The sequence below is a fragment of the Pithys albifrons genome, chromosome 20, assembly GCF_047495875.1.
Source record: "Pithys albifrons albifrons isolate INPA30051 chromosome 20, PitAlb_v1, whole genome shotgun sequence".
Classification (NCBI taxonomy): Eukaryota; Metazoa; Chordata; class Aves; order Passeriformes; family Thamnophilidae; genus Pithys; species Pithys albifrons.
Genome location: NC_092477.1, coordinates 7,560,412 through 7,572,301, shown reverse-complemented (window position 1 = coordinate 7,572,301; position 11,890 = coordinate 7,560,412). Strand labels below are relative to the sequence as shown.

The 11,890-nt window shown below is 56.8% G+C and overlaps 1 protein-coding gene and 1 non-coding gene across 2 annotated transcripts; one reads left to right on the top strand and one right to left on the bottom strand.

Annotated features, from left to right (window-relative positions):
- Window positions 1-1,114: 1,114 nt before the first annotated feature.
- TRNAR-UCU (transfer RNA arginine (anticodon UCU)) lies at window positions 1,115-1,206 on the bottom strand. The gene is given in 2 exon segments: window positions 1,115-1,150; window positions 1,170-1,206. It is a non-coding gene; the product is annotated as a tRNA-Arg (tRNA).
- Window positions 1,207-1,328: 122 nt separating this feature from the next.
- SLC27A4 (solute carrier family 27 member 4) lies at window positions 1,329-11,295 on the top strand. Its single transcript, XM_071574495.1, has 13 exons — window positions 1,329-1,439; window positions 3,846-4,012; window positions 4,665-5,059; window positions 5,745-5,903; window positions 6,267-6,336; window positions 6,444-6,535; window positions 7,018-7,127; window positions 7,553-7,762; window positions 7,997-8,123; window positions 8,291-8,428; window positions 8,596-8,760; window positions 9,210-9,356; window positions 9,591-11,295. Exons 2-13 carry the CDS (start codon window positions 3,852-3,854, stop codon window positions 9,746-9,748), a joined length of 1,932 nt encoding a protein of 643 aa, XP_071430596.1. The 5' UTR covers window positions 1,329-1,439; window positions 3,846-3,851; the 3' UTR covers window positions 9,749-11,295.
- Window positions 11,296-11,890: the final 595 nt, after the last annotated feature.

Below are 11,890 nucleotides of genomic sequence, written 5' to 3'. Positions count from 1 at the left end.
TCCCCAGGGAGGAAGGGGGTGCTCTTTTGGTGGCAACTGGTGGACATAGCATTGCTCTGCTGTCAGCTTCACTGGTGCTGTGGCAGTCTCTCATGGGATGCTGAAGCAGAGAACCAGAAGCAGCGACTGACAGGATGACCAGAGGTCAAAGTTGCTCCACCCCAGGAGGCTCAGTAAGGGGGAAACTCATTTTGGGCTACAATTTCAGAACAGACATGGGGATAGAAGCACTGGCTTCCTTCCTGAACCCCCAGACTCCCTGTTTTTAACTTCTCCCCCATCATCCCACCAGCTGGACTTTGGGGTTTTGTCCAAAGCCTCTCCTTGGTCCCCAGAGTTATTTCAAGCATATACTAAAGGACAGCATATAAATACATCCTTCAACTGCTGGTAAAATGCACAGCATGGGAGTTGTCCTAGTGCAGTGGTCTAAATGAAAGAAACATTTGCCTCTAAAATGACCCAGAAAAGTGCTTTTCTGCATCAAAAACGTGTTAGAAGCTTGGGAAGGGCAGCAATGATTTGCTTCCAGAAGCTGTGAGCAGCAGTCAAAGAAACGTGGGAAGTGATGGCCGCAAGAGAGGGTTTTGCTGCATTTTGGGTTATTTCGAGCGGCCACAGTGATGGCGGTGCCGCCTTCTCGCAGCCACGTGTGGCTCGGTGGGCTGGTGCCAGCGCTACAGAAATGGCTCATGTAAATTTAAACGGCATCTGCTCAGCCGGATCACGTAGCGGCCTCCGCGGCTCCTGCGCCCGCAGCCGCCGCTTGTGGAGCCCGCGGGAAGGAAGGCAGCGGGGGGAGAGCAGACACCAGCCACCTGAAAACGCTTTTTTTGGAGGGGACATATTCGCTGTGGGCAAGTGCAGCTCCACCATGGCTGTGCCGCGGGGCCCTGTTGGGATGTGATTACTCCCGAAATGCTGGGAGCGATGCCCGGTTATTGACCCCCAGCTGGGCAGCATCCAAGGCTCGCATCCCCGGGCGGGGGTGCACAAAACGGGGCTCGCCGGGGGTCGGGCGGGCCCCACTCAGCGGCGGCACCAGCGGGGTCCCCTCGGCGCGTTCCACTCAAGGAACCCCCAGAGCGACCTCCGCGCGGCCGGCGGCAAAATACGACTCTGGTGGGACTCGAACCCACAACCTTTGAATGACTCCCGTCAACACGCGCTAGAAGTCCAATGCGCTATCCATTGCGCCACAGAGCCCTCGCTCTGCCGCGCCGCCCTCACCGCCTCTTCCCCCACGCTCCGCCCGCGCCGCCGCTCGCTGGGACCGCGCCCGTCTCGGCGGGGCCGGGCCGGTGCACCGGGCGGGACTACAGCTCCCGGCGGCCCGCACTGCCCGCCCCGCCCCGCCTGTGCCGCAGCGCCGGGCGGGCCCCGCTCCTGCTGCCGGCGCAGGTGGCCGGGCCGCAGCGGACGCCCCGGAGCGGAGCCCGGTAAGAGCGTGGCACCCACTGCCCTCCGTCCCCGCCCCGGCAGCTCCCGGCGCCGCCGCCGCGGCCACCCTGCCTTCCCCCGGGCTCCTCCTGTGGCGCCGCGGCCCTGCGGGCGGGACCGGGTCCCTCAGCCCCCGCTGTCCCCGCAGGAGGTGCCAGGGCTCCTCGTGGGGCCCCGCCGGCCCCGCTCAGCCCCGCGGTGTCCCTGGGAGCGCGCTGCGGGTTCCCACCCCGCCGAGAGCGGCTCTGCTCGGGCTGTTCCGGGGCCTGGCCGGCGCTGGGGTGAAGGGGCCCGGCTGCACCGTGGGGGGAGGCCCGCCCGGCCCTTCTGCCCCGTGTGATGGGGCTGGGGCAGAGCGGGGACAGGGACCCTGCTGGGGGCAGGTGGGGTGGACAGGGACCCTTGCCCAGGACAAGGGGGAGGAACAGGTGCCTCCCAGGTGCCATTCACGCTGAGGGTTCTCTGAGCCTGGTTTCCTGCTTGTAGTCCCTCCCCTCTGTGATCTGCTCGTTGGGCTCTCCTCGGGTTCAATATCCCTGGGGTGGATCCCCACGGTTTGCCTGGGTGCCTGCTGGCTGTGAGCTACAGGCAGGTCTTGGTTTTCTCTGTGCTGATGCAGCTGGACAAGACCTGAATCTGTAACGCAGGGCTGGAGGTCTCTGGCAGTGACACACCGGGTATCTCTCGGTAGTCTATCCCTGCAGGAGGCATCGGGATGCCGGTGTGAGGTGGAGATGTGAGTGGAGGATAAAAGGGGCCTGCCTGAGCCTGTCTTGCCTTCGAACGGGAGATAAGCACCTTGCTGCCCACACAGAGTGTGGCTTCCCTGCTGCTGGCTCTCCACATCTCTGTCTGTCTGGTGTGCACCTGTAGCCAGGTCCTGGCTGAGCCACAGCAGTTTGATGGTGATCTAAAAGTTGCCCTGTTTAAGTGCAGAGGGACACTCCCAGGTAAAAACACAGTGAGTCCTGCCCTGCTAAAGGCCAAGGGACTGTATTGTGGGACGTCAGACCAGGGAGGTGTTTGGTGGAGAGAGAGGCCACTGGCATGGGTGGGCACCTCAGGACAGGGGCTGTGAGTGGAAGGATGTTCCCAAGTCCCCACCTGTGAGCAGCATCTTGTGCTCCAGTGCATCCCAGAGTGCTGCTGGTGACACGGCTTGGAGGTGGGACAGCCATTGTGACATGCCAGGGCACAGCGACTGCCTTGGCTCCTGCCCTGCCAGTGTCTGGTACCAAATCCAGAGATGCTCCCCAGAACTGGTGGCACTGAACAGAGCAGAGGGAAAGCCACAAGTGTAGCTCCCAATGCCACCAGTTGTGGTAGAGCCCAATCAGGGCTTCCAGCTTCAGAGCAGCGAGTCCACCTTCGAGAGGGAAATGGAAATGACGTGGATGTTTCCTTCCTCTTCGTCCATGCCAGGAAGGGACAGTTTTATCTGGGAGCCCTTGAGGGTCATGTCACTGTCACTTTCCTCTTCCCAGTGGTGTTGCCTGAAAAGAGCCTTTGCTAGATCAGTCTCCTGTGAGTCTCAGGGCCACATCTGGAGTGTGTTTGGGACAGGGACAGAGGTGTTGTTTTTTGGGGACAAGTACCAGAGACTGAGTCACTGTCCCCGGGGCATGGGGCAGAGGTCTGTGTGCTCCTGGCAGCAGTGACAGCTCTTGGTCTGCCCACTTCAGCCTGGTCTCATCGCTGATGTGCTCTGGCAGTGCCTGCAGCAAAGCCAGGCCAGGAAACTGCCCGCCAACATGAGGGTTTATAAACACAAGCAGAGCTCAAAGGACTGAATTTCCTGTCCCTGATCCTGTCTGAGTTGTGCTGGGGAGTGTGTGAAGCTGTGCTCTCCCAATGGCTGTGCTGGCTGTCCTGGAGCCAGGTGTGCAGGAGAGCTTATGCTGGGGACTTGCGAGACTCTGGATTTTGGGGACAGAGGTAGAGAGGAATTTGGAGCTGGGCTTTGCCAGGCTGAAAGTGAGGGGCTGAGTCTGCCCTGCCAAGCATTGCCCTGGAGGCTGCCAAACATCTGTACAAGATCTCGTGCCATTACTGTGCTCCTACATCCATGGAATTGACTTTATCCTGCATCTCACGCTGCTGGGGTGTGGCTGTGCCCCTGGCTGGTGTGCAGGATGTGGCTCCCCAGGTGGGAATGGCCAGATTCTCAGCTGGCACCAGGCAGTGCCATGCTGGTGACTCAACTGGAGGCCATCTCCAAGGTCAGATAAAGTTACATCTGTAAGAGCTCTGGGCTACTGGGTTACGTCCTCACTGCCAGGAGGAATGATGACTCAGGGACCTCATCCAGGAAATTGGGGCCTGCTCAGGCATCCCTCACCCATGGGTTTGTTATCCTCAAGTCCAGCGTGCGTGGGTTGATGGCCGTGGTTTCTCTCTCCCCACAGGCCACGATGCTGCGTCTGGCTGCTTTTGCAGCGGTGCTGCTGTTCTTCAGGGTCACTTTGGAACTGTCCTGGGCCCAGGCCATCCCTGCTCTCTTCATCTTCTACCTGGGATCTGGAGGATGGGACTTCTTCCTTGTATTCCTCAAGACAATAAAAAGAGATGTCACGTAGGTGTCCTGGCTGGGATGGCCCAACCATCCATGCTCCCCCTGGCTCTCTGCTCTGCTGTGGTGTGTGTGACCACATTCCCCAGCTCTTTGCACAGCTGTGGGTTTCTGCTGGCACCTGGTCTGGCTGGAAGGAGATCTCCCTCTGCTGTGCCTGCGTGGCTCCAAACTTTTGGGCAAAGTTTTCCCAGGAAGGATAGAATTCAGCTGAGCTCAAAGTCTAACGACTGCCCTTGTACTTCACCCTGTCCCCAAAGCTGCTGGCGTGGCACCAGGTCCCTGTGCAGGGTTCATTCGGAGTTGGTACCAAGCTGTACCAGCTCCTGGCAAGGATTTGTGGGGAGGGAGCAGTGGCACCTCTTGGAGAGCATCTGAGGCTCAAAGATGCCCCTTTAATTTGGAGCATCGCTGTCTGCAGCCCTCCAAAACACATCAGTCCCTGGCTATGAGCAGCTTTGCAGATGAGCTCTGTCTGTGTCCACACTGCTCAGGGGAGCACCCAGAGCTGCTGCTGAGCTAGAGTAGGGCGTGGAGTAAGTGCTGGGCTGTTGCAGCTCCTGGGAAGGTCCTCATGCTGTGCTGGCTTTGCTGGAGAAAGGGATTTTGTAGGGGTCACTGAGCAGCTGCCTTCTTACTCCCCTTCCCTTGGCAGCACGGGGCTGGTCCTGTTGCGAGTGAAGTGGCAGGTATGGAGGCACTTGAGGGAGAAGAACACAATTGCCAAGATCTTCCAGAAGACTGCAAGGAGGTATCCAGAGAAGACAGCACTGATCTTCCAAGGCACAGGCGAGAGCTGGACCTTCCGACAGCTGGACGAGTACTCCAACCAGGTGGCCAATTTCTTCTATGGCCAAGGCTTCCGCTCCGGTGACGTGGTGGCCCTTTTCATGGAGTCTCGCAATCAGTACGTGGGGCTGTGGCTTGGCTTGGCCAAGATCGGGGTGGAGACGGCCCTTGTGAACTCCAACCTGCGCATGGAGGCCTTGCTGCACTGCATCACCATCTCCAACTCCAAGGCTGTGGTTTTTGGGCTGGAGATGATGGAAGGTGAGGGGCTGGCAGATGTTTTGGGGGTGCTTTGGACTGGAGGGAAGTGTGTCTAGTCTATTACTTCAGTGTTCCTTTCCTGCCCACCACAGAACAGAGATCTGGAAGAGAGTGGACAGTTGAATCATCCAGAAATTAGATCTGGTTTTGGGGTTTTTTTGTGTTAGTTCCTTTGGACACTGGGCAGGATGTGGAGTGCAGTGCTGTCTGCCTCCCACACAGGCCAGCCTGGGTGTGAGGATCCTTCCTTGTGCCTCTTAGGTCCATCCCTGACACGGAGCCCTGGGCTGGGCTGGGCCTGCCCCGCTGCACAGAGCCACTCCTTGCTCTTCATGGCTGTTACCACATCCCTGCAGCACCTTGGCTGCAGCAACTCGTGTGTTTCAGCCCACACCTCTCATGTTGATGGTGTCAACATACCTTTTGGCACCAGAGAGGTTTTGGATGGGGAAAGGTGAAGAACAGGATCTTCTGGTCGCTGAAAGAGACCTGGGCTGTGGCCCCAGCATCTGTTAATGATAGGAACAACATCTGCCTGGGATGGCTGTGAGCCCTTTGGGGACTCTGCCAAGCACAGTGAGGGTACTGCTACCTGGGGCAGTGTCTTCCTGAGACTGGGAGGGCAGGGGATCTCTGCCATAAACACCATGCAGTCTTTCTCTAGCTCCCCTCTTTACTTTCTCAGCAATGCAGGAAATACAACCCTCCCTGGAGAAATCCATCCATCTCTTCTGGTCTGGGGAAGGAAGCCCTGAGTCCATGCTTCCTGGTGCAAAACACCTGGACCCCTTGCTGCAGATGGCCCAGCGACACCAGCCAGCCCCTCCTGACAAAGGCTTTCTTGGTACGTGGTCAGCTCCTGGGGCCAGTGTCATTGTGCTGTTTTTACGTTGTTTTTGTAGATCAGCCAGTTACAGCACTGACAAGATCATCTGCTTGGGATGCCAATGGCATGGGGTGTTTGGAATGGGTCTTACTCCAGTGGCTGAAGCCCAGCCCTGTGTGGAGCAGTATCCTGTTGTGCCCTCCGTGTGTCCAAGAGACCTGATCTGCCTGGGGTGATCCCAGCATGTCCTTGGTGCTGTTCCATAAAAAAGTTTTGGCTCAAATGGCACAAGCAGAGAGTGTACATTTTGCTTGTCCTCCTCTCCTGGTTCAGCCAGCTCCTAGATTGGGAATGTGACCCTTTTTCCTCATTGCTCTCCAGATAAACTCTTCTACATCTACACCTCTGGCACGACAGGGCTGCCCAAGGCTGCCATCGTGGTGAACTGCCGGTAAGGCCATGGGCAAGGGCTTGGGGGAGGACAGGGCTGAGCTCTGCCCTGTCCTAGCACAGCACCCCTGACCCTGTTCCTGATGTGCCCCCTCACCTTCCCCCCAGGTACTTCCGCATGTCCAGCTTAGTGTTTTATGGCTTTCGGATGAGGTCTGATGATGTGATGTACGACTGCCTGCCGCTCTACCACGCTGCAGGTAACCTGTGCCATACGGAGCCCGCAGCCCGGGACTGACTCTTCCCTCAGCCAAGCCCAGGGCTCAGCCTGGAGGCTGGTGTAGCAGCAATCTCCACGTTGAGCAGGAGCTGCATCCTGCTCGCAGTTTGTGGCTGGGTCTTTCTGCATTTTCCCTGGGAGCCAAGAGTTGATCTGGTTGACCTTTGGAGCGGGGAGTGTGTGGGATGGGTGTAATCCCAGATCCTATCCTGGCTTTGGAATTGCTTATTGCTGCTCCCTGTGGAAAGTGAGGGAGGAGAGTCAAGGGGAAGGGAAAGTGGTGCCTGCCTGCCTGGCTGAGATGTGCTGGGATGTTTAGGTGCAAAATGCTGCCCCGTCTTGCTGCCACGTGTCTCCTCCCCTGAACCCCACTGCTGTGAGGCAGCCATGGCCTCTGTCTTGCCCTTTCCCAGGTGGGCTGGGCTAGAGGTGTGTGGGGACTGAGGGCTTTCCTGTCTGCAGGGAACATCGTGGGGATCGGGCAGTGCCTGCTGCAGGGAATGACAATTGTCATCCGCAAGAAGTTCTCGGCCTCACACTTTTGGGAGGACTGCGTGAAATACAACTGCACGGTGAGGCTCTAGACAAGAGCCAGCCAGGAGTGGGGAGTGGAGTGTGGGGAGCTGTGCTGTGCTGGGCAGAGCCCAGCTGCTGGAAGAGGGAGAGGCCTGGACCGGTTCTGCCTGTCCATCACAAACCACTTGCAGGGTGGTGGGGCTGTGTCCTTCCCACCTGGGCTGCTAACTCCATATGTCTAAGCCCTTCTTGTGCTCCAGCATTAACCAGGAGATATCTGATGGGTTTCACAGCCTGGAGGGGTGGATTAACCAGGGAAGGGCCGGCACTGGATGAGCTCACAGGACTCTTGGGTTTTACCATGGCCTCTTTAGGGGACCTTGGGTGTGTCGTGCCATTCCTACTCAGCCTGAAGAAACCCCAGCCAACCAGGGGCCTGGCTGAAGGGTCCTAGTAAGTCTTTCCTCTCTATTGCTCGCAGATTGTGCAGTACATTGGGGAGATCTGCCGCTACCTGCTGAACCAGCCATACCAGGACGTGGAGCGGCAGCACCGGGTGCGGATGGCGGTGGGCAACGGGCTGCGTGCCTCCATCTGGAAGGAGTTCATGGCCCGCTTCGGCATCGCCCAGGTGGCCGAGTTCTACGGGGCCACCGAGTGCAACTGCAGCCTGGGAAACTTTGATGGCAACGTAAGGCCCCTCCCTTGTGTCCCAGTGTGACAGCTGGCCTGGGTGGGCTTGGAGACCCAGATGGGCTGTTTGCTCCGAGAGGCTTGGCATGGAATGCCGTCCACCCAGAGGGGTTTTGGCTGTTGTGTGATGCCAACACACAACAGCCTGTGGTATCCTGGGTGTGTGTGGGCAGTAGACTCAGGCAGAAGAAATGTCCCTGCTACTTACAGCTCTGAGCTCTTTCTGTTCTAGGTTGGGTCATGTGGCTTCAACAGCAGGATCCTACCAGGAGTGTACCCCATTGGCTTGGTGAAGGTGGATGAAGACACCATGGAGCTGATCCGGGGCCCGGATGGTGTCTGTATCAGCTGTAAACCAGGTGAGGGCACCCACAGGGATAAATCTCCTCAACCCTGTGTCAGTCTTTATTAATATTTTAAGATAATTTACCTGCGTTTCAGTCTCTGCTCAGTTAAACCCCATTAGACACCCTTTTTTGCCTGGGGTGGGACTTGCTTCCCCCTTCATCCCCTCTTCTCCCTGCAGGTGAGCCGGGGCAGCTGGTGGGTCGCATTGTCAGGAGCAACCCCCTGCAGCACTTCGATGGTTACCTGAATCAGTCTGCCACCAACAAGAAAATTGCCAGGGACGTGTTTGCAAAAGGGGATGCTGCCTATCTCACAGGTGAGGCAAGCAGGACCCCTCTGTCCACTGGGAGTGGAGAAGAAGGGCACCTGGGTGGGCCTGGGAACTGTCCCAGGCTAGTGGCACTGCCCTGAGAGATGCTCCAGGATTGCTCCTAGCCCTTCTGACACCTCTTGTTTTTTTGCCTATTCCTCACTTTCCTGTAGGGGATGTGCTGGTGATGGACAAATATGGCTACATGTACTTCCGTGACCGCACTGGGGACACGTTCCGCTGGAAGGGGGAGAACGTCTCCACCACAGAGGTGGAGGGAACGCTGAGCCGCATCCTCAACCTGACGGACGTGGTGGTGTATGGGGTGGAGGTCCCAGGTAGCTGAGAGGGAAGAGCACAATCAGGGGAGGCAGACAGGCCTCCAGCACTTGAATGTGAGCGTGTCCTGCTTGTGCAGATCAACGTGCCCTTTTGCAAAAGGGTGTGCCAAGACTCTCTGTGGGCAAGCTGGGAAGAGGCCACAGGGGATGTGTCTAGTGGGAACCAGGGGGTTCCCTCCCTCTCTCAAGCTTTGGTCTGATTCTGACTGGTTTGGAGGAACCTTGTGTCCTTTCTGCACAGGCTCCTCTGGGAGGAGGGGACTGTGACCACAGGGTGTCGCTGGTAGCCTTTGCCACAGGGTGGTGACACAGTGGTGACACAGCTGGACATGCCAGGGCTTCAGGACAAAGCAGGGTCTGTGCCAGAGGCCTTGCTGGTGCAGGGCAGAGGGAGATAATGCTACAGAGACAGTGAGTCTGAGTGCTTTCCCTTCTCTGTCTTTCAGGGATTGAAGGGAAGGCAGGAATGGCAGCCATTGCTGACCCAGAGAACTCCTGTGACCTGGAAGACTTTGCCAGCAAGCTGAAAAAGGCCCTGCCACTGTATGCACGTCCTGTCTTCCTGCGGTTCCTGCATGAAGTCTCCAAGACAAGTGAGCCATGGCATGCACACTCCATGGGGGAGCCTGGGAGGAGGAAACCTGGTTACAGAGACCAGTCTGTAGGGTGGAGATGGAGCCCCTCTGCCCCACAGAACCCCTGGCCAGTTCCTTGGGTGGTTTCAAGGTGTGAGGTGCAAGGTTGGGTCTGGGGCAGCACAGGGATGGTGGGGATGGGAGTGTGTGTGGCCAGTGACCCCCTTATTCCTTCTTCTCTGCCCATTTCAGGCACTTACAAGTTTCAGAAGATGGAGCTGAAGAAGCAAGGCTTTGACCCTGCACTGGTGAAGGACAGGTTGTATTTTCTGGACTCCAGGCAAGGCCGATACCTGCCACTGGACCAGGCAGCATTTGGCAGGATCCAGTCAGGAGACCAGAAGCTGTAACTGGTGGGGCTCAAGCGAGGCACCTCCCAAATCCTGCTGGGGAAAGGGGGCAAGGCAGGCACTGGGGAAGGAAAGGTTCACAGAGCGATACAGAGGCACACTAGAGATTTTATTTGATGAGATTTACAGGTAAGGGTTTGGGGGGAAAACAGAGGGGACCGAGGGGAGGGGGATGGTCACATACCAAAGCATTGACTCATTATGGCTTTATTTTCTACTTGATACAGTGGTGGTGGTCCCATGCCATGGGAGGGGCAGGGCCCTGGCCAGTTGAGGAGGAGTGGGGTGCCCCTGTTATTCCACTTTGCTGTTCCTGTCTTTTCCCTCCCTTTTATTGCCTGCAGCAACTCTTCCTTGTGAAGGCCATGAAGGGACCAGTGCTGGGCTCTTCCCCACTCCTCCACCAAGCAGTCAGCTCCTCTTCCTGTGGGGCACAGGGACCCCAATGGCAGAGGGAAGCTGGGTGCCAGGCGCAACCCCTGCCCTCTGCATGGCCCTGCTGGTGTCGTGTGTCTGCTGTGAATCAGGGGAGCAGGGTAGTGTTGGGCTCAGGAGGGAGACAGGGATGTGTTTCTGCCATGCCTTGCTCTCTCCTGGGGATGACATTTCTATTTTTCACAATCACACGCACATTATATTATATTATATATATGTATATTATACAGGCTGACTTTTTTTTTTCAATCTTAATTTATTGTCTATACTTTTGAATGTGTCCCGGGTTTGTGCAGTAGGTGGAGGGATAGCCCAGACCTATCTTTTCTTGGAGAGTCCTTCTCTCTTCCAGGGAGATGGGAAGCTCATCTGGGACTAATTCTCCTCTTCCATTGTGGGTGCAGCTGTGTATGTCCTTGTGGCCTTGCTCCATGGTAGAGGACATGCGCAAATCCCACTATCTTGTGGACACTTCTCTGGGTCTTTTACTTCCATCTTTCGTGGACGCAGCCTTGTTTGTGGACCTTCTTCCTTGCAGAAAGCAAATGGGGGTGTGGGAAGAAGGGCCTGGTTTGCCTTTGCTTAGATGAACTCAGCACCACGGAGCAGCTCTCAGGGCTTTCCTGCCTTGATGTCAGTGCCCTCGGCGTGGGAGGCGACTTGCCTGGGGAGAGAACGTCCTCCAGAGGGTGGCCCCTGCCAGAGCCTGACCTCACGTGCTCTGCATCCCCTCTCAAAACAGCCCTCCCTCTCTCCAGCGCCGGGGCTGGGCCCTGAACTGAAATGTCCGTGTGAAACACCTGACCTGTGCTATGTGAATTCCCCGTGTTGTGTCTGATATGAAACAGCCTCAGCAGCAATGTCCGATTCCAGTCCTCGGAGACCATGCAGAAATGTCTCTTCCAGAGAAAACTCTGGGTTGGGGTTTCTTCTTTTTTTTTCCTTTCTTTTTTTTTAATAATTTGTTTTTATGCCTTTAGCAGGGTTACTCCTTAAAACATCTGTCTTTTGTGAGGGCAGGGTGTGTCTGCTCTTCTAGCTGTGCTTCCACACCAACGTTCTGCCTGCCCAGTCTGTCCTGGTCTCACAATTAAACACAAGTATGGGCTATGCTGGAGTTTCCTACCTCTTCCTTTTGCAGTCCTGCTCTGTGGGGGGAGGCAAGAGACTGTGCCAGTTTGGGAACAGAACTGCCACTCCATAGCACCACCTGCCTGTGTGGACTTCGGCTCATCTAAGAGCAGGGGGAACAAGCCCCTTGCTTGCTGGGTTTAATGACTGTGTGAAAACAACCTGTTGATCAGACGCTCCCCACACCCTTTCCCCAACTCCCCACTCCCCATTTCTCCCGGTCCTGTTCTCAGCATTGCCATCTCAATTTGTTCTGGCCCAGTTCTCCCTGTTTACCCTGGCACATCTGGCTCAGCCACCCTTCTCCTATTCCCTCTTTCCTCTTCCTGCAGCTTCTCTCCATGTTTGGCCACATTGAACCTCCCAGCTCCTCTCTGCCCTTCTAGAAAGGTTTTTGATACCCATTCCCCTTCCCCTGCTTCTAGAACCATACTTTAGACCTTCTGCCTCCAACCCTGGTACCAGGAGAACCCAGATCCTTGGTACATGGATGCCAGGGAGAAATGTCTTCCATGAGCCTGAGTGAAGTGTGTTGCCTGGTGAAACACCATGGGCAAAGTGCTGGAAATTTGCATC

Excerpts from the sequence above, each read along its gene's own strand:
- SLC27A4 (XM_071574495.1), top strand. The coding sequence starts at position 3,852 with ATGCTGCGTCTGGCTGCTTTTGCAGCGGTGCTGCTGTTCTTCAGGGTC. Across the intron at positions 7,128-7,552 it reads GCGTGAAATACAACTGCACG|ATTGTGCAGTACATTGGGGA; the intron begins GTGAGGCTCTAG and ends TATTGCTCGCAG. Across the intron at positions 8,761-9,209 it reads GTATGGGGTGGAGGTCCCAG|GGATTGAAGGGAAGGCAGGA; the intron begins GTAGCTGAGAGG and ends TCTGTCTTTCAG.